The sequence below is a fragment of the Carcharodon carcharias genome, chromosome 17, assembly GCF_017639515.1.
Source record: "Carcharodon carcharias isolate sCarCar2 chromosome 17, sCarCar2.pri, whole genome shotgun sequence".
NCBI classification, from domain to species: domain Eukaryota; kingdom Metazoa; phylum Chordata; class Chondrichthyes; order Lamniformes; family Lamnidae; genus Carcharodon; species Carcharodon carcharias.
The window spans coordinates 95,184,506-95,207,034 of NC_054483.1; the positions used below are offsets into that span (position 1 = coordinate 95,184,506).

The window sequence follows — 22,529 nt, forward strand, 5'->3', positions numbered from 1 at the left end:
ATGCAGTAATTGCAAATCTTATGCAGAATAGGGTTTGCAAAATTTTACTGTATATCACTTAAATATAGGCAGCTGCAATGCTGTACCAGTACATCACTTCAGGGTAGTAGTTATGCTGGAAAATGTATGAGATGAATCCATTATTGAAAACTATCCAAGTTAAGGGACCTAATTTTTGAAGTAGGCAATTCCTCAAAGGTCAATTCATTTGTTCTCTTTTGGGCATTAAGTGTGCAGCCATGTGTTCAAATTCTATGGCACACATGGTGCAAGTTTTTGAGGCTATAAGGAGCAGCTTTACATCTATTCTTGAATGTTGAACGATCCATAAATTTATATGGATAATAATTTATATAATAAATAATATTTATATAATACATATTAGATTCCTAGTTGTGGGCACTGACTAAGCTAAACCAACACATTTCCTATTAAAATTGTCACATTAATACAGAACATCTTTTTAGCTTTGTGACTTTGAAATTCTCTACTAAATATTAGTTACAACCAATCTCTACCTATTTTGCAAACTGTATTGAAAATTATACACAAAACCCCAAGCTTCAGTCCATAAGTTTCAGAATTCTGTGAAGCAAACTAAAAAATGCCCTTGTCCAATCATAACTGTAAAGTTTGCTGATTGAATTTATTTTCTTACAGATCTTCAATGTTCAATAGCTGGGAAAGTTTACAAAGAAGAAAAAAAATACAATTACCTTAAGGTGCTCTTCTTGGAAAGGATGCTCAGTATATTCAGGGACAGGTAAACATTTGTTCTCCACCTCAGCGAACAGCTTTACCACCAGGTCAGTCAGCTCATCCAAGGATTCTGGAACCAATATAGATGCTTTGAACATAAATCACATTTACACTGTTAACATGAAGCTCCAAGTTGTATCATGTGACAGCTGCTATATATAAAAAAACCAGGTCAGTTGCAGCCATACTGCTTAGCTTTAACTATCCATTTTAAAGGTTATCTATTATTAGCAGAAACTACGAATCCAGAGCGAGAAGTTTATCCAAACAAAAAAAAAATGCACAAAACCAAAAAAACCTACTTCCCCTAATAGCCATATAGTTTCTCAGTATCTCAGGGCAGAATTTACCCAAATTTGCACTAAGTGCGGTAGCAGGCGGGTAAAATGGTATGCTGCCTGCCGATGGCAATGGTGGGTTTTCACACCATACCACACTGAGCCCACTTAATTATTTATCCACTCCCGGTAAACACACCATTTCCATGGCAGGCAGGCTCCAAATTAACCCACACGCCATCACATCATGTCTGGTGCCATGTTTAAAGATCAGCCGCAAGCATAGCGCTCATTGCTTCCAGCTCACCACTGTTGCCCAGGAGGCATAGTCCTCAAAAAGGCAAGACGACTGCAGCCGGCTGGTTTAATGACAGGTTCCTGGAGAGAATGCTGGATGTCGTGGAGGCCCGTTGGGATGTCCTGTATCCTGGCTCTGGCCACAGGGTGGGCAGCGTGACCAATCTGGCTTGGGAAGCAGTGGTCAGCGCCAACGCCCTTAAGAGGGCAGCCACTCAGTGCCGCAAGAGGATATATGATCTCCTCCGTTCTGCCAGGAGAAGTCACTCTTTTCATCACAACTCTCACGTTCAAAACTAGCACACATCCATAGGGCCCTCACCCATTGCCAGTTCAAGGGACATCACCATTCTCTCTCTCTCATACTCATCGTCATTGTACTCATCCTGTGCATGGGATCACTCAACACCCACACAGACCAAGCATACTTGCCATCTGGCCCAGCAGGCGTCCTGCTTGCACTTCCTCCATCTCTATCCATGCAGGATAAGCTGGCACACAACAAGAGGGAGGTTGCAGACCAGTGGCGAAGGCCTAAAATCAAGGTCCTCATGCTTTGAAAACAAAGCAATCCAGCTGGCTGGTGAAAATCTGGACTGGTCCTGTGCTAATGGTGAGGTCTGCACTGCTCTACCAAGTAAGGATCCAGCAGTACAACATCCATCAGGCAACCATGCCATAAGTGATGTGTCCTCTTTCACAGGCCACTGCCATGCACTGATTATTTCTCTTTGCTTTCGCATGCAAATCTGCCAAACAGCCAACAGAGTCCATGACCTAGGGCCTCCAATCAAGCCCCAAAGGAGACCGCTGAAGAAGAATCTGGAGGCACCTTCCCTGAAGTCTTGTTAAAGCACTCACCCACACCCTCCACCAGCGCAGAGACCTAGCTTTAGATTATCCTTGGGATCACAATCTGTTGAGCACATCACACTGTCTGATCCACTGCAGGTGGGGCAGAGACATCCTAGGTGTCCAGCACTTGAAGGATTGCTGGAGGCCAGAAATTTGCCAAGTCCAAGTCAGATGATGAGTCTCTGGGCTCGTTCATGTTACAGTTGCTGGAGCTGCAAAGGCAAGCTCAGGAACATTAGAAAGTAATGTCTGCTGCACTCTCCAGGTTGCAAGATATGATGGAGGAGTCCGTCTGCCTTCATTCTGAGGTGATAGTACCAGCATGCCTACGCACAGAGGTCAGTGCTGGTAGGATGGCAGCTGCCATGGAGACCTTTGTCCATGACTTTGCTCCTGCACTGCTGCGTGGGCTCAACTCCATCGCTGATGCCATAGTTGGTCCCCAACAGTGTTTACGCGAGGGGGCTGCCAGGCAGCTCAATTTCACTCCAGCTACACCTGCTCCTCAAGGAGTCAGCCTAGGGCACCCATAGGGAGGATGATCCACAGGTGCACACTCCAGGCCCAACCATCCAGGTGACTCCAAGAGTGTCTGGCCCATGCAACTCCCCTCTTCCTGTGATCTCAGCAGCTCTAGCTCCAGAGGCTGAGGAGGGTGCCACTGCCATACAGCAGGACCCTGAAAGCAGACTGGGGCCGTCCAAGTCTCAGACCTCCAGGAGGATGCTCGCCAAAGTCACAACAGACAGAGCGTCGCAGTCAGCAGGCTGCCTCCATCTCTGCTGCAGACATCCAAGGAGGACAAAGACATAGCAGCAGGGTTAGGACAGTTAAGGAGAATTAACTACACAGCCTGGTCACGGGTGTTAATCACTTACACATACTGTTCACTGTTGTCAATAAACTCCCCAGAATGTCCCCTTGCCTATGGCTCCTTTATGTGATGAGCCAATGTTCTTGTCACTCAGCTGTGAAACCTTTCTGCACAAGATAAAGGCAGGTGTCTCAGTCCAGGGCCTCTTCTCTGTGCTGTGCAGCCTTCTGACCAAAGTGATAGCCCAGTCTCACACTCCCTGGAGACAGTACTGATGCCTGCACCTCTGTGATGCTCTTCATTGCTGCCAGGATGTATTGGGCAGGCATCACAGAGTTCTCATTCTCTTGGTATGCTCTCAGCACTTTTAAGGTGGGGCTGGCCCCAATCTCTTCGGCATCTGTGACCACTGATGCTGTGCTCCAGCTCCCAAAGGACTCAGGTGCTGAACGCAGACAAAGCATTAGATGCTTTTCATGGCTGAGTCTCTATATGACCTTGATTACTGAACACAAGCAAGTTGCCCTCAGCCAGACAGGAGTCAGGCTTTCTCAGAGGCTGAGAGATTTATGGAGCATCCTCGCTGCATGTTGACATCATCCTCCTGCAATCAAGTGACTATTAGGGCCTCCATCGCAGCTCTATGACAGGAGCATTCTCAGAGGGTATTCGTGCTGCAATAAGCCAGACTGGAGTCAAATGTTCACAAATGCAATGTGAGGAATTATGGGTTGACCTCACTGCATGTTATCATCCTCCATAAATCTGGCAGCTATGAAGGCGTCCCAAGTGCACCTGCCTCGTCTACCCAGTGCGAGTGCCTCATCCCGTCATCACCACCTCCGAGGGCCTCCTCAGCCTCAACCCTGTCGGCGTCCTCCTCACTGGAGGAGACATGCAGCTCCTCCATCTCTTCAGCCGGTTCACCTCCCCGTTGGAGCGCCAGGTTGTCAAGGGTGCAGCAGGTGATGACGATGCATGAAACCGTCTGCGGACTGTATTGAAGGGCTCCACCAGACCGATCAAGGCACCGGAACCTCATTGTCAGCATCCCAATGGTTTGCTCCATCCACCAAGTTGTGAGCTATAGTACGAGCCTCGTTATACCATCACTCTGCTGCATTCTGAAGCTGCTACACGGGTATCATCAGCCACGGCCATTGCAGATAGCCCTCATCCCCAAGGAGCCATCCCCGCAGCTTCTATGGACTTTGGAAGACTCCAGAGATCTGTGACCGACTGAGGATGTAGGCATCGTGCACACGCCTGCATTTCTGGCGGTCGCACACCAGCTGCAAATTCAGCAAATGGAAGCCCTTGCAGTTGATGTAGTCCACCGCATTGCGCTGAGATCAGAGCACCACATGAGTGCAGTCAATTGCGTCCTGCAACTGTGGGAATCCCGAGATCTGGGCAAATCCAATCACTCTTGCATCCTGGCTATCCTGATCTCGGGTGAAATGCACAAAGTGGTGTGCCCTTGCAAAGATGGCACCCGTGACCTCATGGATGCATTTGTGGGTGGAGGCTTGAGAGATCCCAGGAGGACACCTGTGAAGCCCTGAAAGGAGCCACTGGCATAGAAATTGAGCACCATGGTAACTTTCACAACCACTGGCAGTGGATGCCCTCCATATCCCTGTGGCATCAAATCCTGCAGTAGCTGGCAGATGTGAGTGACCAGTTCCCAACCAGTTCCCTAGATATGCGCAGTTTTCTGCAGGAATGAAAGGCGCGTCAATAGACCCTGAGTGACGACCAGCGACAGCTCGCTGTGGCGCTTGGGTGGCGTGTGCAGGAGCCCCAGCCGCCCCTTCTTACTGAGGTTGCTGCTCCTGCCTCTGCGCAGCCAAGAGCCTCAGTCGCTCTCTCCTCTGTCTTCTTTGCACTGTGTAGGCCATCAGGCATACAGCTAGTTCACCAAGCTCCATAATCCTGATGTACTCCTGCAGGATGAAAGAGACATGTGGTTAGCATGGGTGTACTAAGAACCTGCTCTGGTCAAAAGTAATAGCCCTTAACACTTCCCGGAAAGTGCTGACCACCACCACATGGATGGCCAGAGATTAGAGCGCTGTATGGCTGCCCTGTTAGCTTGAACCATGGGGGAGACTGGTACAAACCAGGATGTTGACATTGCAAGGGGCTATAAGTGCCTCTAGCAGTAACTGCTACATAGCCAGCTTTAGCGAGGAGATTGTACAACTTGTGCAGACCAACTGCTCTCCAGTCCACTGAAGTACTCGTAAATTTGCAGTCTGTGCTGGGTGGAAGAGCTCTGGAGAACTTGGTGGCATTTAGAAGCCTCTGCGTTGCTTGAGTGAGCAGATAAGCAAGGAGCCCAATCCTGGTCATGTTAATGTGGCTGGCCTGAACTATCTCAGTTGCAGAGGAATGGTCACTTTCTACAGGTTTCTGAATGTGTGGCCACTGCATCGACCCCCAACCCCCCTCCCTCCCAAGTCACCTCAGGGGTAGGGCAGCACTTCACCCCGACTTCCCCAGTGCCCTTGAAGCCTGCAAAGCAACAGGCGATCCTGGTGAGCTCTGCAGAATGTTGCTGTGCACCCACCGCCAGTTCACCACAGTCCAGGCTGCCAAGTGCACATCGCCTGTGCTGTTGTGAAACACATCAGCATGCTTTCCTGCAGACATGGTTGGATGATCCAGCTGGGGTGCAAGAGTCTGGCGGGATGGTCTGCTGATGTATTACAATGAGGTTCCCAACGACCGATGGCGGGAAACGCAGCCTACTGTTGGTGAGCTGAGTGGCGACCTGCCTTGGAGAAACCGATCCTACCAGCTTATCTGCTCACACCACCTATCATGCTCGCCACCAGCGGGCACGGAAATTTCCACCCACAGTTGAGCTGGTCTAAAGACATTGTTCTCATTACTTACTATGGAATTAATTGATCACAGTACCCTAATCACTGACATCACTACAGTGGCCCAGCAGGGCAAAGGTCTGATCCAAGTTGCCATAAGAGACTGAAATGTTACACAAGAATTAAAGTAAAATCTTCTGAGTGTTACTTTAATGTAGCGAGGTGGGAAGGAGTTGTTCTTTAAACAAAAAAAGGTACTCTTTTCAAACTTAATTTCCACTTTAAAATGTGACTCATGGTATTTTCACAAGATTAAAAGTCTTTCCCATCAACCCCACCCCACGGTAGAAATTTGTGCATTATGACAGTGCTAAGGAAGCAAAACAAATCCTCAAAACTATTAATGATCTGCCAGAAGTAACTCAACTTGCAGAACAACAACTTGCAATGGATGCCAAGTTTCAATGCCATTTCTGTCAATGCTGGGAGTTTCACTTGCTCCCAGCCAGGCCCCAAAAGATGGATATCAAAAGTAACAAAATTCATTTTTGTTCTTTTTTTGGCTTTTCTTAAAAAAAGTTACAGTAATACTATGATAAGTCTTAGGAACAAACTTTTGGGGTATTAACACTAATTAGCTGGCTTTGGAAATGGCTGGACTGTAGTGTATAAAATCTAACTTTAAATGTCACTTGGATTTCGGAATCCATAACTATTTATTTTATTCAAAAACTAAACGCAAATAAAAATAAGTTCAATTAATTGTATCAATTAATTGAAAATACTGATTTGCTCCAAAACTCAAATCCACACAAAAGGGGAATAAGTTAGATAACTCCAACATCTGACAACAAATCCTCTGTGTTGCACACATCAATGGAATTGTCCTTTTGAGAAGTGCTGGCAATCTTTCAATTAAGTTCAAATACTCAAAACAAAAGGCACAACAAGAAACTGTGGGCAGCTCAGATGATTATGATTAATTTTACAACAAAAAAAAATTGGAAAGGGAAAACAAACATTCATCCCTTCAGATGGTCTCCAGTGCAGGCTATGGCCTCTTCCCTACTACATTAAAGCATTCAACTTACTGGCTAGAGACCAGTTCGACTAACAATTAAATCCAAAGAGAGGAAAAGTAGATTAATTTTTATAGTAGTAAACTGCACCAGCAGGCAAATCAATTGCAAGTTTTCTTATTTCATAGAGTATTTCAGATGTCTTGTCAAAAGTAAATTAGCAAGTACTTGATACAGGATTTCCACAATGCATATCAGTTCCCATAAATAATTACCAAAGAACATGATTTACAGGCTGTTCTGCTGGTTTTTGTTACTTTCTAACAAATATTACTGCTGATTACCTACAAATATGCCTTGCTGCCTCAAGAAACTTCGCAGCTATCATAATCTCTCATCAGAATATTAGAATCCTCGATAAAACCATAGACTTAGAATTTTACAGCACAGAAACAAGCCAGTCAGCATGCGGGTCCATGCTGGTGTTTAAGCTCCAAATAAGCCTCCTTGCTGTATTGTAATAAAGGCAGCCATTCAAACCATTGTGTCAGTTTTTTTGCAATCCAAAACAACTTTCATTGTACCACTCTCTCCCTATAGTCTTGTACCTTTTCTTCCCCTTAGAAGATGCAATGGTCTCTACTTAACTACCCCTGTGGTAAAGCATTCCATGTTTTAATGACAAATTTGATTCATAAAACACCTTTGACATAGTAAAACATCCCAAGGCACTCAGGGAGCATGACCAAAGAAAGCCAAATAAGGAGATATGGTAAATGATCAAAAGCTTAGTCAAACAGGTAACTTTAAAAGAGTGTGTCTTAAAGAAGGAATCAGAGGTCGAGGAGGTTTAGCCCAAGAACTCCCAAGTTGAGCACCCAAGCAGTTGAAGGCACGGCCACCAATGTGGAGCAATTTAAAAATAAAAGATGAGGATGTGCGCAAGAGGTTGAACTAGAGGATTGAAGATATCTCAGAGAGTTGTAGTTTGGAGGATATTGCAGAAATAGGGCGCAGCAACGCCAGGAGGGATTTGAAAACAAGGATGAGAGATTTTCTTTTAAAAAAAGGGTCGCAGGATAAGGAACCAATGTAGATCAGTGAGCACATGGGTGAGGGGTGAATATAACTTGATGTGTGAGTTAGGACACAGACAGTTTTGGATGAGCTCAAGTTTATGTATGGTGGAAGTTGGGAGGCCAACCAGGAACAGCATTGGAACAGTCAATGTCATTTACAACAAGACAAGAAATTTGTCCCAAGGTCACTCCCTCAGGTGACAGGACCCCTCACTACAACAAGAAATTGGTTTAATCCTTATTTATTCCATTAAAATCCATAACATTTTAAAACCTGCATCCAATCTCCTCTCAACTTGATCCATTCATTTGTATAATGGAGACTGTTTGCTGCAGAAATTAAAATTTACATTAATCCACATAGCATTTACTGTCTGCTGTAAGCTATTTACTTGCATACAAAGAACTTGCTAGAGTCAACTTGTCAGGTATCGAACTTATACACAATTCTTAAAAATGTCAATAAATAATGTGATAAGCAAGGATGTTTGTTTAAATCTTGACTGCTGTAAATTAGCAGTACAACTGATCTCAAATCTATATTCACTCCCTAATGTAGAACCATACATATTCAGCAGTTGGTTTCCTTCTCAAGTGTTACTTTAATCAAATTTTATCCACCAATTAGTGGTCTAAAGGCAATGTTAAAAATGCACTATGAGACTAAATATAACTTTAAAATGCTAATAGACGTGTGACTTTTGTTCTCACTCTCAATCTAGAATGAAGCAGGAACTCTGTGCTGAAATACCTCAGTGATAAAATATCGAAGTAAATTATTTTCAAAGTTTTATCTTTCTTCGCAGATCCCTTAACTCCAGATAGCTTGCTTTCTTCTTTGCATTGTGGGATGATATGTTGCCTAGCAGTCTAAAATGACAAAGAGAGAGCTTTGTCTCTAGATCTCTGGATAACTAAGGTTCCAGTGTTGGACAGAAAAGTGACCTTGTAACTTGGTTGCTCAACAGAGTTACCAAATACTCTATTAACTATCAATTATGCTGTGTGAACAGCTCAATGGTCCAGTGATCATATTTCAAAATATTTTTTTCCAGAGTAACAGATAAAATGCAATGCAAGATAAAGAATTACATATTCACAAAAGTTTTACCCAGTACAATACTTGCCTCTCCCTAGGACACAGAGAGCCATCAGGTTTGATGAATAATTAGTTGAATGGAACTTCAGGAGTTCTTGTCGTACATCTAAGCCCATCTCTGCTGGTCTAGTTTCCAAGGTGAGTTTGTTGCCTAATATTGAAAATGGAGAGATAGTTTTAAGCAGTCTAACAAATTAGCTCATTGCTCAAACAAAAATAGCTGGAAAAACTCAGGTCTGACAGCATCTGCAGAGAGAAATACAGTTAATGTTTCGAGTCCCATTGCTCAGCCTGTGTTCTATTTTTGTAAGAAGCTGGTTATTGTTTGGGTTTACATGTCAACATCTGGTTTCACATTTGAAAAAGGTTTCCAAAAAAAGGGAGCTGCAAACTTGTTGCTAAAGTTTGAGAACTCTAAATAACACTATAATTTCAGTACATATAAGAGACTGTTGTTATATATTGCAGTTTCAGGTCTCAGGAGGTCAAAGTAACTAAATTAAGCACTCTCTCAGGCAATTAATTCCCCCTACAGTGCTAATCTTTCTAAACAGAGCTCAAGAGCAAAGTACCGTAGAGCTGGAAATCTGAAAATAGAAAATGCCGTAAATGTTTGCAGGTCTGGCAGCATCTGTGGAGAGAAAAACAGTTAATTTTTCAGGTCAATGACCTTTCATCAGAACTGATGAACTTCCACAGTGCAGCACCCTCTCAATACTGCACTGGATGTCAGCCTTGATTTTTCAGCCCAAGTCCTGGATTGGAGCTTGAAGGCCCAAACTTTTGACTCAGATTCAAGAGTGTCACCAACTTAGCACAACTGACAATGTAAAAGGTAAACATAAAGCAAGGTACTGCAATTGTGTGTAAAAACAATAATCCAGTTAAAAAAGCGAAACTGCGGTGAAAATTACATTTAAACACCAAACCAGTTATTTTTGCATCCAACACAGCTATTGACACTCAAAGATTAACCCAAAACCCAGTCCATTGACCCTGACCTTCCAATAAAAAAGGTACAGTATGAATTTGAAGGGAATGCAGGTCAGAGAACTGGAGTGTTGTCATGAGATCTCCAGTCCATTCTCCCCTAAAGTCAGACTACCCACTGAGTACATGTTGTATTAAAAATAGTACTACGGTATTTAGCTAATTCCAAATGCACAAGGTGTCAGCATTGAGCTACTCCAACTTCAATTTCATTAGGTTGTGACCACAAAGCTGAGAATATCAAGTGGGTGATAATATCAAGCAAACCAATATATGTAAGCAGCTTTGCTGAACTATAGCATTTTCTGCCAAGGGCAATACAGGTACAAAAAGTCTTTTTCCTCCAACTCTCACTTTTCTTCAGCCAGAAGCATAACAATCAGGCCAAGGAAATCTCCAGAGTCAACTTCAGTGCCAGTCAATGTCAATAGATTTTAAAGCCAACATACAAGGGAAAAAAAGTATTTGTTGGCCTATGTCAGCATTTATGCTCCAAACGAGCACCAACTCCACTGTTTCAAGAATGAATGTCACACTTAATTTTGAAAAGCAAGCTAGAAGCGGGCAGCTGCTCTGTCACTTCAACCTGAAAATTTGATATACTATATTGTAATGAGTGTTGTGTCACAGGACATCCAGCTATTAACTAAAATGTTAGTGATTTCAGCCCACACCAGGAAAAGTGGCTTTAAGTGATTTTTTTTTAAAAAACTTTATAATTCATTGCCTCGGAGGTCCAAGTTTCAGATACATGTTTTATACAGAGAATTACAGCACAAAACAGGCCTTTTGGCTCAACCAGTCTGTACTAGTGTTGAAGCTCCACAAAAACCTACCACCATTCAAATTAATCTAACTCCATTTCCTGCTCTCTCTCTCAGGTGAAGAGACAGGGCGTAATGTACCGAGTTTGCTGATGATACAAAGCTAGGTGGAAATGGAAGCTGCAAGGAGCTTGATGTGACCACAAAGAGGCTTCAAGGTGATATAGACAGGTTGAGTGAGTGGACAAAGGTGGTAGATGGATAATAACGTGGTCGTAAGAATAGAAAAGCAAAAACTTGTCAATGTTGATGTTCAGAGAGACTTGGGTGCATTTGAACAAGGCACACGAAAAGCTAGCATAAAGTACAGCAAATAATTGGGAAAGTAAATGGCATCTTGGCCTTTATTGTGAGGGGATTGAAGTATATGAATAAAGAAGTCATGCTACAATTCTACAGGGCTTTGGTGAGACCACACCTGGGATACTGTGTGCAATTTTAGTCTCCATATTTAAAGATATGTTTGCATTGGAAGCAGTACAGCAAAAGGTTCATTATATTGGTCTCTGGGATGAGAAGGTTGACCTATGATGAGAAGCTGAGTAAAAATTGGGTCTATATTCTCTGGACTTTAGAAGAATGAGAAGTAACCTTGTTGAAATATTTAAGATCCTGAAGGGGTTTGACAAGGTAGATACCAAGATGCTGTTTCTCCTGGCTGGGGAATCTATAATGAAGGGGCATTGTTTCAGGATATTTAGGGCTGAGGTGAGAAAATGTTTCACTCAAAAGGGCTGTGAATTTTTGGAATTCTCTACCCCAGAGGATTTGTGGATGCACCATCATTGAATATATTTAAGGCTGAGATCAAGGAGTCAAGGGATATGAGGAACAGTCAGGAAAGCAGAGTTGAAGCCCAAGATCAGCCATGATCATAATGAATGGCAAAGACAGGCCACAAGGTCTTCTCCTGCTCCCATTTCTTATTTGTTTATGTACCTTCACTTTCAGTGTGACCTGTGCGTGACTTTAGAGCTACAACACTGTGGTTGACTTTTAATTGCCCTCCAAAATGGCCAGCAAGCCACTCAGTTGTATTAAAGTGCTACAGAAAAGTTGAAGAAAACCAGATGGACCACCTGGTATCAACCTGGACACCAGAAACAACAAAGGCCTGCCCAATCAACCCTGCAAAATCCTCCTTACGAACAGCTGGGAACTTCTGCCAAAATTCAGACAGCTGTCCCACAGGCAAGTCAAACAGTCTGACACAGTCATACTCATTGAATCATACCTTACAAACAAATATCCCAAACTCTTCTATTCCCACCCCTGGTTATGTCCTGCCCTACCAGCAGGACAAAGCCACCAGAAGTGGTGGCACAGTGGTTTACAGTCAGGAGTGAGTGGCCCTGGGAGTATTCAATATTGACTCCAGGCCCCATGAAGTCTCAAGGCATCATGTCAAACATAGGCAAGGAAACCTCCAGCGGATTACTAATTACCACCTTCCCTCAGCAGATGCTCTTCCAAGTTAATGCCATTTGAAAGCAGCATTGAGGATGGCAAGGGTACAGAATGTAGTGTGTGTGGGGGATTTGAATATCCATTACTAAAAGTGGGTTGGTGGCATCCTACTCATCAAGCTCTAAAGGCCACACTGAGCTGGTGACAAGTGGGGAGAGAACCTTTGAGGAGGAGAAACCTTCTTAACCTTACCCATCTGGGAAGAGTGCCCTGCAGTCAGCATTGCTGTGAAGTGGTCTGGGAAAAGTGTCTTGCAGTCAGCATCACAGTCTGCACTGGAGTACTGCTTTGGAAGTTCGGTGAGGAGGGAACGAGGTGATCCTTTGAGAACCATGAGTACGGTCGGGTAAGTATTTACTACTTCTATTGCTTGGTTTTTAAAGGTCTTATTTTGCAGTTCATCATTTGTCAGAGCTATATTCTGTAACAATGAGGGGCAGGGAAGAAGGGCCCTAGAGTAATTGACATTATTTGATATTAAGTATCTTCCAAAAGGTTTAATTTAAAATGGGTAAGTCATGGCAGAAGAGCTCAAAGCCGAGACGTGCTCCTCCTGCTCTACATGGTAAGCTGGGAACATTTCCAGTGCCCGGAGCCTGCATGTGTGTGGGAAGTGTCTCCAGCTGCAGCTCCTGGAAGCCCGGGTACCGGAGCTGGAGCGGCAGCTGGGACACTGTGGAGCATCCGCGAGGCAGAGTGTATCATGGATAGCACGAATAGAGAGGTGGTCACACCACAGGTTAAGAGTCCACAGGCAGGAAGGGAATGGATGACCACCAGGCGGAGCAAGAGGACAAGGCAGGCAGTGCAGAAATCTCCTGTGGCTATTCCCTTGCAGCAGATATGCTGCTTTGGATACTGTTGAGGGGAATGGCCTCTCAGGGGAAAGTAACAACAGCCAAATTTGTTGCGCCATGGTTGACTCCGCTGCACAAGGGAGGAGTAAAAAGTGCAGGAATGCAATAGTTATAGGGGATTCAACTGTAAGGGGAAAAGATAGGCGTTTGTGGTCACAAAAGAGACTCCAGGATGATAAGTTGCCTCCCTGGTGCTAGGGTCAAGGATGTCTCAGAGCAGCTACAAGGGATTCTGAAGTGGTCGTGGTACACATTGGTACAAACGACATAGGTTAAAAAAAAGGGATGAGGTCCTAAAAGCAGAATATGGGGAGTTAGGAAGTAAATTGAACAGTAGGACCTCAAAAGGTAGTGACCTCAGCAGTACTACCAGTGCCACGTGCTGGTCAGAGTGGAAACAGCAGGATTTATCAGATAAATACGTGGCTGGAGAGATGATGAGGGGGAGGGTTTCAGATTCCTGGGACATTGGGACCAGTCCGGGGATTGATGTTGGGAATGGCATTAAATAGGAATTTAAAGACACATGCAATAAAGGAACATCTGTAATTATGGGTGACTTTAATCTGCATATAGATTTCCCCAATCTATTTTAACAAATTAGTAACAATAACATAGAGGAGGAATTCCTGGGAGTGTATACGGGATGGTTTTTGGGACAATACATTGAGGAACCAGTGAGAGAACAGGCCATCCTCAACTGGGTACTGTGTAATGAGAAAGGAATAATCAGCAATCTAGTTGTGCAAGGCCCCTTGGGGAATGAGCGACCATAATATGATAGAATTCTTCATCAAGATGGAGAGTGACGTAGTTGATTCTGAGACTAGGGTCCCGAATCTTAATAAAGGAAACTACAATGGTATGGGGCGCAAGTTGGCTATGATGGATTGGGAAACATTACTTAAAGGGATGGCAGTGGATAGGCAATGGCAAACATTCAAAGAGCACATGGGTGAACTGCAACAATTGGTTATTCCTGTCTGGCTCAAAATTAAAACAGGAAAGGTGGCCAAACCATTGCTAACAGGGGAAATTAGAGATAGTATTAGATCCGAGGAAGAGGCATACAAATTAGCTAAAAAAGACTTGAGGATTGGGAACAGTTTAGAATTCAGCAAAGGAAGACCAAGAGATTGATTATGAAGGGGAAAAATAGAATACAAGAATAAGCTTGCAGGGAACATAAAAACTAACTGTAAAAGTTTCCGTAAGTATGCAAAGAGAAAAAGATTGGTGAAGACAAATGTAGGTCCCTTACAAACAGGAACAGAAATTTATAATGGGGAACAAAGAAATAGCTGACCAACTAAATACATACTTTAGTTCTGTCTTCACAAAGGAGGACACAAATAACATACCAGAGATGTTGGGGAACACAGGGTTTAGAGAGAGGGAGGAACTGAAAGAAACCAGTATTAGTAGGGAAATGGTGTTGGGGAAATTGATGGGATTGAAGGCCGATAAATCCCCAGGGCCTGATAATCTACATCCCAGGGTACTTAAGTGGCCCGAGAAATAGCAGATGCATTGGTGGTCATTTTCCGAGATTCTATAGACTCTGGAACAGTTCCTACAGATTGGAGGGTAGCTAATGTAACCCCACTATTTAAAAAAGGGAGGTAGAGAGAAAACAGAGAACTATAGACCAGTCAGCCTGATGTTGGTAGTGGGGAAAATTCTGGAGTCCATGATAAAAGATTTAATAGCCGAGCACGTGGAAAACAGTGGCAGAATCGGACAGTCAGCATGGATTTACAAAAGGGAAATCATGCTTGACAAATCTACTGGAATTTTTGAAGGATGTAACTAGTAGAGTTGATGAGGGGGAGCCAGTGGATGCAGTTTATTTGGACTTTCAGAAGACTTTTGACAAAGTCCCACATAACAGATTAACGTGTAAAATTAAAGCGCATGGAACTGGAGGTAATATATTGAGATGAATAGAAAACTGATTGTCAGACTGGAAACAAAGAGTTGGAATAAATGGGTCTTTTTCCCCGAATGGCGGGCAGTGACTAGTGAGGTACCGCAGGGATCGGTGCTGGGACCCCAGCTATTCACAATATATATTAATGATTTAGATGAGGGAGCTAAATGTAATATCTCCAAATTTGCAGATGACACAAAGCTGGGTGGGAGGGTGAGATGAGGAGGATGTAGAGATGCTTCAGGTGTGATTTGGACAAGCTGAGTAAGTGGGCAAATGCATGGCTGGTGCAGTATGTGGATAAATGTGAGGTTATCCACTTTGGTAGCAAAAACAGGAAGACAGATTATTGCCTGAATGGCTATAAATTGAGAGAGGGGAGTGTGCAACAAGACCTGGATGTCCTCGTACACCAGTCTCTGAAGGTAAGCAGGCAGGTGCAGCAGGCGGTAATGGCAGAAAATGGTATGTTGGCCTTCATAGCGAGAGGATTAGAGTACAGCAGCAGGGATGTCTTGCTACAATTATACAGGGCCTTGGTGAGACCACACCTGGAATATTGTGTACAGTTTTGGTCTCCTTATCTGAGGAAGGATACTCTTGCTCTAGAGGGAGTGCAGTGAAGGTTTACCAGACTGATTCCTGGGATAGCAGGACTGACATATGAGGAGAGATTGAGTTGGTTAGGATTATATTCACTGGAGTTCAGAATAATAGGCTGGGCTGAGGGGGGTGGGGGGTCTCATTGAAACAAAAATTTAACAGGACTAAACAGAGTAGATGCAGGAAGGATGTTCACGACGGTGGGGGAGTCCAGAACGAAAGGTCACACTCTAAAGCTACAAGGTAGGCCATTTAGGATGGAGATGAGGAAAAATTTCTTCACCCCAGAGAGTGGTGAGCCTGTGGAATTTGCTACCACAAAGTAATTGAGGCCAAAACACTGTTTTCAAGAAGGAATCAGATATAGCTCTCGGGACGAAAGGGATCAAAGGATAAGTGGGGGAAAGCGGGAGCAGCCTATTGAGTTGGATGATCAACGATGATCATGCTGAATGGCAGAGCAGGCTCAAAGGGCTGAATGGCCTACTCCTGCTCCTATTTTCTATGTTTCTATCTACCTGTTCCAGGTGCATCTGTCCATGATAGTACTATAGGAGTGACCACCAACACAGTCCTTGTAGAGACCAAGTCCCATCTTCACGCTAAGGATACCTTCCATCATTTTGTATGGCACTACAGCTGTGCTAAGTGGGATTTAACCAACAGCTCAAAACTGGGCATCCATTGGTGGTGTGGACCAACAGAGGAACTGTATTCAACGACAATCTGTAACTGCATGGCCCAGCATATCCCTCGCTCTACCATTACCTTCAAGCCAGGGATTAACCCTGGTTTAAATGAGGAGTGTAGGGCAAGCATACTAGCAGCAACACTAAGGATACCTACAAATGAAGTGGCAACTTGGTGAAGCTACAACATGGGACTGCCAGCATGCTAAACAGTGGAAGCACTAAAAAATAGATAGAGCAAAGCAAAGCCACAACCAACAGATCAGATAAAAAAAAACTGATGCTCCCCCATATCCAGTTGTGAATGATGGTGGCCAATTCAACAAACCAGAGCAGGAAGCTTCACAAACATCCCCATCTTCGAGGATGGCAGAGTCCAGCATGTCAGAACAAAAGACAAGGCTGAAGCATTTGCCGTCATCTTCAGCCAGGGGTGCCGAGTAGATGATTCATCTCGGCCTCCTCCTGAGATCTCCAGCATCACAGATGCCAATCTTCAACCAGATAAAAGCAAAATACTAAGGATGCTGGAAATCTGAAATAAAAACAGAAAATGCTGGAAAAACTCAGGTCTGGCAGCATCTGTGGTGACAGAAACAAGTTAACTTTTCAAGTCCATATGATTCGTCATCAGAGCTTTTTACCATGCAACTAGAAATCTTCTAACCCTTTGACATTCAATGGCATTGTCATCATTGAATCCCCCACCAACATCCTGGTGGTTACTGCTAACTGAAGCTGCCATTCAAAGACTGTGGCTACAGGAACAGGTTGGATGCTAGGGATTCTGTGATAAACACTCACCTCCTTATTCCAAAGCCTCTCTGCCATCTACAAGGCACAAGTCAGGAGTGTAATGGAATATTCTCCTCTTGCTTACTAATTGCAGCTCCAACAACGCAAGAGGTTTGGCACCATCCAGGACAAAGCAGCCTACTTGACTGGCACCCCACCCACCACCTTAAACAATCACTCCCTCCAACAACAGTGCAGTGAGTATCATTTACAAGATGCACTGCAGCAATTTGCCAAGGCTCCTTCAATAGCAACTGTCAAATCAGTCACCTCTACCACTTACAAAGATAAGAGCAGCAGATGCATGGGAACACCCCAACTTGCAAAGTCCCCTGAGCCACACACCATCTGACCTGGAACGACATTATTGACCTTTCACTGTCCCTGGGTCTAAAACTTGGAACTCCTTCTCTGGCTACACTGTGGGTGTACCTACACCACATGGACTGCAGTGGTTCAGAAAGCAACTCCAGGGCAATTAGGATGGCAACAAATGATAGATGCTCACATCCAATAAACAAAAAACACATCTAGTTTTTTTTACTAAAATTGTGTGACAGTCTATGATAGCAAAACATTCTTTGTTCTGTGAAATGAAAATATTCCAACTGAGCTGGTGCTGCACTGTTGGAGGTGCCATCTTTCAGATTAAATGTTAAACCGAGATTTCATCTGCCCTTTCAGGTGGACATAAAAGTCCTGGTGGCACCATTTCAGAGAAAACCAGTCATTTGGACAAGTGTGCATTAATTAAGGAAAGCCAGCATATATTTGTTAGACATAAATTGTCTTTAACTAACTTGATTGAGTTTGTGACCAGGCAACCAAGAGGGTCAATTACAGTAATGTAGTTGATGTGATGTGCTGGACTTTGAAAATATTGTTTGATAAAAGTATCACATCGTAGGCTTGTCAGCAAAGTTGAAGCCCATGGAGTGAAAAGGTGCAACAGCAACACAGATACAAAGTTAACTGAGTGACAGGAAACAGCATAGCAGTGAATGGTTGTTTTTCCTGCAGGAGGAAAGTATGCATTGGGAGTTCAGAGATTGGTACTAGGACCACTGTTTTTCTTGACATACATTAATGATTTAGACTTGGGTGTACAGGTACTATTTCAAAATTTGCAGATACCAAAACTTGAAAGTATTGTGAACTGACAGGAGGATAGACGTAGCATTGAAGTGAACGCTGACAGGCTGGTGAAATAAGCAGACACATGACAGAAGAAATATAATGCAAAGTATGCAGTGAAATGTATAAGAATAGGAAATATAAAGGGTACAATTCTAAAGGGGATGCAGGAACAGAGGGACCTGGAGGTTTATGTGCACTGAAGGTGGTAGGGCAGGTTGAGAAAAAGTGGTTAAATGAGGCCTACGGATTCCTCAGCCTTATAAATAGAGGCAGATTCAAAAGCAAGGAAGCTATGGTAAACATTTATAAAACTCAACTGGAGTATTGTGACCTATTCTGGCATTTCACTTTTTATGATGAATGTGAAGGCTTGAGAGAGGCTGCAGAAATAAATTCACAAGAATGATTCAAAAGGTGAGGGACATCAGTTACATGCACAGATCAGAGAAGCTGGACTTCTTGGGAGAAGGTTGAAGGGATATTTAATAGAGGTGGTATTCATGAAGGGTTTAGACAATAGAAAGGGAAAAATTGTTCCCATCGGCTGAAGGCTTGAGAAACAGAGAACCCAGGATTTAGGGCGATAGGCTAAAAGAACCAAAAAAGTGACACAAGGAAAAGCTAATTCAATGAGCAATTACGATCTAGAATGCACTGCCTCAGGAGATACAGCAGGCAGGTTCAAATGTGGCTTTCAAAAGGGAATTGAATAAGTACCTGAAGGGAATAAAATTACAGGGATATAGGGAAAGGGCATGAAGTGGGGCTAGCTAAATTGCTCTTGCACAGACTCAACAGGCTGAATAGTCTCCCTCTGTACTACAATGATCCTAACCTTTTAAATAGCTTAAAGCAAACAAAATAATGAATGCAACATAAACAAAAAAATGCTGCTAACACTTAGTTCAGGCAGAAAAAAATTAAGCAAACTACTAGTTTCAGAGAAACTGCACAGACATTCTTTCTTCTACGATCTTGTAGCGTCTAAATTAATTTTTGATGCTCCAATTTATATAACCACTTCTGATTTTCTCAAACAAATCTTGGTGTTTTTAAATCACAACCATAGGATAGTTCGATATTCTGGAAAATAGTCATTCAGATACACACGTTTTCTCTTAAGGCTTGTTCAATGCACTCAAATTCTCTATGCACACGCAAGTAAAATCAAGACAACCGATAAATCATTCAGCAACTGTTCAGGTTAATTTTGCATTCACCTGATATCTTGCTGACTAAGGTGAGTTTTGTCAAGAAGTAATCACTATTTCTTTTGCCCGATGTTTTAAATTAAATTTCTTACCAAAAGAAATGGTGGTGGTTATTTTAACGAAGGAGAAGCCATAATGCTCTACTATAGAGTATATTTGTAAGAGGGATTTATCTAAAAAGTAATGCTAAGACATTCTTCAAAGGACACTATTTTCTGAAGTCAAGGTACAACAACATATACTTATTGTACATATGGTCACACAATGCTTCAACTGTTTTTTACCCCCAGTTTTCGCATTTGTTCTTAAATGTAATGACTCATTTATTCATTATTTTCTTGACTTACACAGGTTTCTTTAAAATCTTGTAAACCCTTTTTAAATACAGAGTTTTGTCAGCACAGAAGCTACTCTGAATTAAATCAGATCACACCAACCTTAAACAGCTGAGTTAAGAGTTTGCAGGTGTTTGTGTTATTTTAAAATAATCCATCGCATAAAAACTCACTAGAAGAAAAAGGGCACTGATCGAAAGCCTTGTACATTTTAAAGTTGATTTCTTCCTCCTTTTCCAAGGAGAGAGAAATGACAATTACAAAATCAGTTGGAGTCAAGGGCAGAGGCAACTTGAAAACACACACCATTAGGTCTAAGGCACAGGCTGATGAGCATATGGTGAAGACTAGAAATGAGTCGTCATTAATTTTGATCCAAACTACAGTTAAGTCAATTAAATTGAAATACAACAACAGCTTGGTGAACTTTCAAATGTGAGCAGCAAAATGTGGTTCTGAAGTGCAAAGGCTAAAATGCTTAAGAGTTTTGTTTTGCAGTAGCTGAGCTAATAAGACTGATCCATGCTGCACGGAAAGCAGATCCGATTACATATTATTCTGTACCAATCCACCAGTGTTTGTGGTTAATAGAATATTTCCAGAGCCACTCAGGTACTTTAATCAAAATGTTAAAAACAGTTAATGAAACCAATTTAGAAAACCACTCTGAAGTGTATAATGCATAGTTTTAGGAGTCATATGCTATGCTCAAATTTCAAGTTATAACACAAAAACAGAGATCAACTCTGGGTTTCCACATTTAGGTCCTCATAAAAATATCAATAACTTTGAGGTCAAGTATCCTGCAGTTCAGATGTTACTAGTTGTAACAATTCAAGTAAATCACAAAAAACATATCTGCTTTGCTGTGCTCAGCAGATTACTGATATAGTAACTAAGTGGTAATTTGAAAGACTGTATAAAGAAAGTGTTAAGTTTCTAGGATCCTAACTACCCTAGATAAATTAAAAATATCCAAATGCAAGCATAATATTTTGAACAAAATTACTTTGTTAGCCTATTAGTGTGAACATTTCACAAATAGGAACAGCATTTTTAGATGCAATCAATAGGTCTACTTAAACACAAAGCACAAGCTTGAAAACCATTTGAATAGTTTAGAACAAAAACAGAATTACCTGGAAAAACTCAGCAGGTCTGGCAGCATCGGCGGAGAAGAGTTGACGTTGAGTTCTGTTGAAGGGTCATGAGGACTCGAAGCGTCAACTCTTTTCTTCTCCGCCGATGCTGCCAGACCTGCTGAGTTTTTCCAGGTAATTCTGTTTTTGTTTTGGATTTCCAGCATCCGCATTTTTTTGTTTTTATATCTATGAATAGTTTAGAGCTTGGAATGGAAAACTTTGAGTAACAGCAATTATTTTGTTCATCCAGGAAATATGAATATATCAACGTAAACATCCAATTCCAAATGGGTTTCCAGTTCTAATGTGTCAAGTTAATAACATACTGAACATGTGCCTGCTTCCTAAGTAATCAAAAAACAGGAGATGTGTTAAATTTAATAGGACAATGTGACTATCTCTGCACAAAACATGAGTTTTGAAAATGCATCTGCAAACCTTCCAGCAGCCATTCTTCACCTGTGTTAGTGAACTTTAGCATACTATGCATCTAGAAGGCATCGCATCCGAGCCATATATTGCCCTCACCCAGACATGAATATTTCATGCACTAATCTTTGAAGAATGCCTGGGGGTGGAACACTGGTTTATACTTAATTTTCAAGCAGTGACATGGATGTCAACACCACAGCAGAGATCAGTTAATACAAATACAGAAGCAAAATAATGCAAATGCTGGAAATCTGAAATAAAAACAGAAAATGCTGGTAATACTCAGCAGGTCTGGCAGCATCTGTAGATAGACCTAACACACTAACTGTTTCTCTATGACCTTTCATCACAACCAGTACTAAATACTAACCTGTTCCAAATGAACTAAATCGGTGTTCTGGGTTGCCTGTAGATTTCTCCAGCTGGAATAGTCTCCAAGCATCATTCATTAGATTTTTCTCATGCTCTGAGTCGACAGCATTGACTTCTCTGTCTTTACAGCTGGCATCAAACAAAGGACAGAGGAAAAACTGGGCAAACCTAGATTTGAAAAAAAAGTACAATTACATCCACATCCCACTATAGCTGTTTTAAATAGAACTCCATTGTACATTAGGTATCAAAATGTCAATATTGAAACTATTTATAAGAAGTATCGTAGATAATACATGTGTACTGTATGTCACTGGTTGAGAGCATGGGTGGGAAAGAAGATAAGAATTACATTGAGTTCGAACAATGTCTTACCACCAGATCTTAGATTAATGAGATGAACACATACAATTCATTGATGGCAACGACCCAAAAATAAAAACAAAGGGTCAGATTTTCATGCTTCTATCCATGTCAGGACAGAAGAGCCAGGATTTAAAGATTGCGGGTGGGACCCCATTCCAAGATTCCTACCCCTCCTACCATCATATGGGATTTTTAAGGGCGCAGGAAGTGAGCCTCCAAGCTGCAATCCTGTCCTTGCCTATCTATTACAGGGGTGGGCATTTTAGACTTCTAGTTAGGCCTGTTTAAGTAAGTTACGTGGTTCATGGCACCTCAGAGGAATTGTGAACCATGGGGAAACCCTAGTCTGGA

At 42.6% G+C, this 22,529-nt stretch overlaps 1 protein-coding gene across 7 annotated transcripts in view; it reads right to left on the bottom strand.

The window, feature by feature from the left end:
- The window catches only part of ide (insulin-degrading enzyme), a 133,205-nt gene that overhangs the window by 98,883 nt on the left and 11,793 nt on the right, over positions 1–22,529 (bottom strand). For all 7 annotated transcript variants that reach the window (XM_041209437.1, XM_041209436.1, XM_041209435.1 and 4 more), the window contains 3 exons: positions 21,811–21,980; positions 9,057–9,179; positions 717–829 (listed from right to left, as the gene is read on the bottom strand). In XM_041209437.1, coding sequence (XP_041065371.1) covers positions 717–829; positions 9,057–9,179; positions 21,811–21,980 — 406 coding nt within the window. The remainder of the gene's footprint in view (positions 1–716; positions 830–9,056; positions 9,180–21,810; positions 21,981–22,529) is intronic.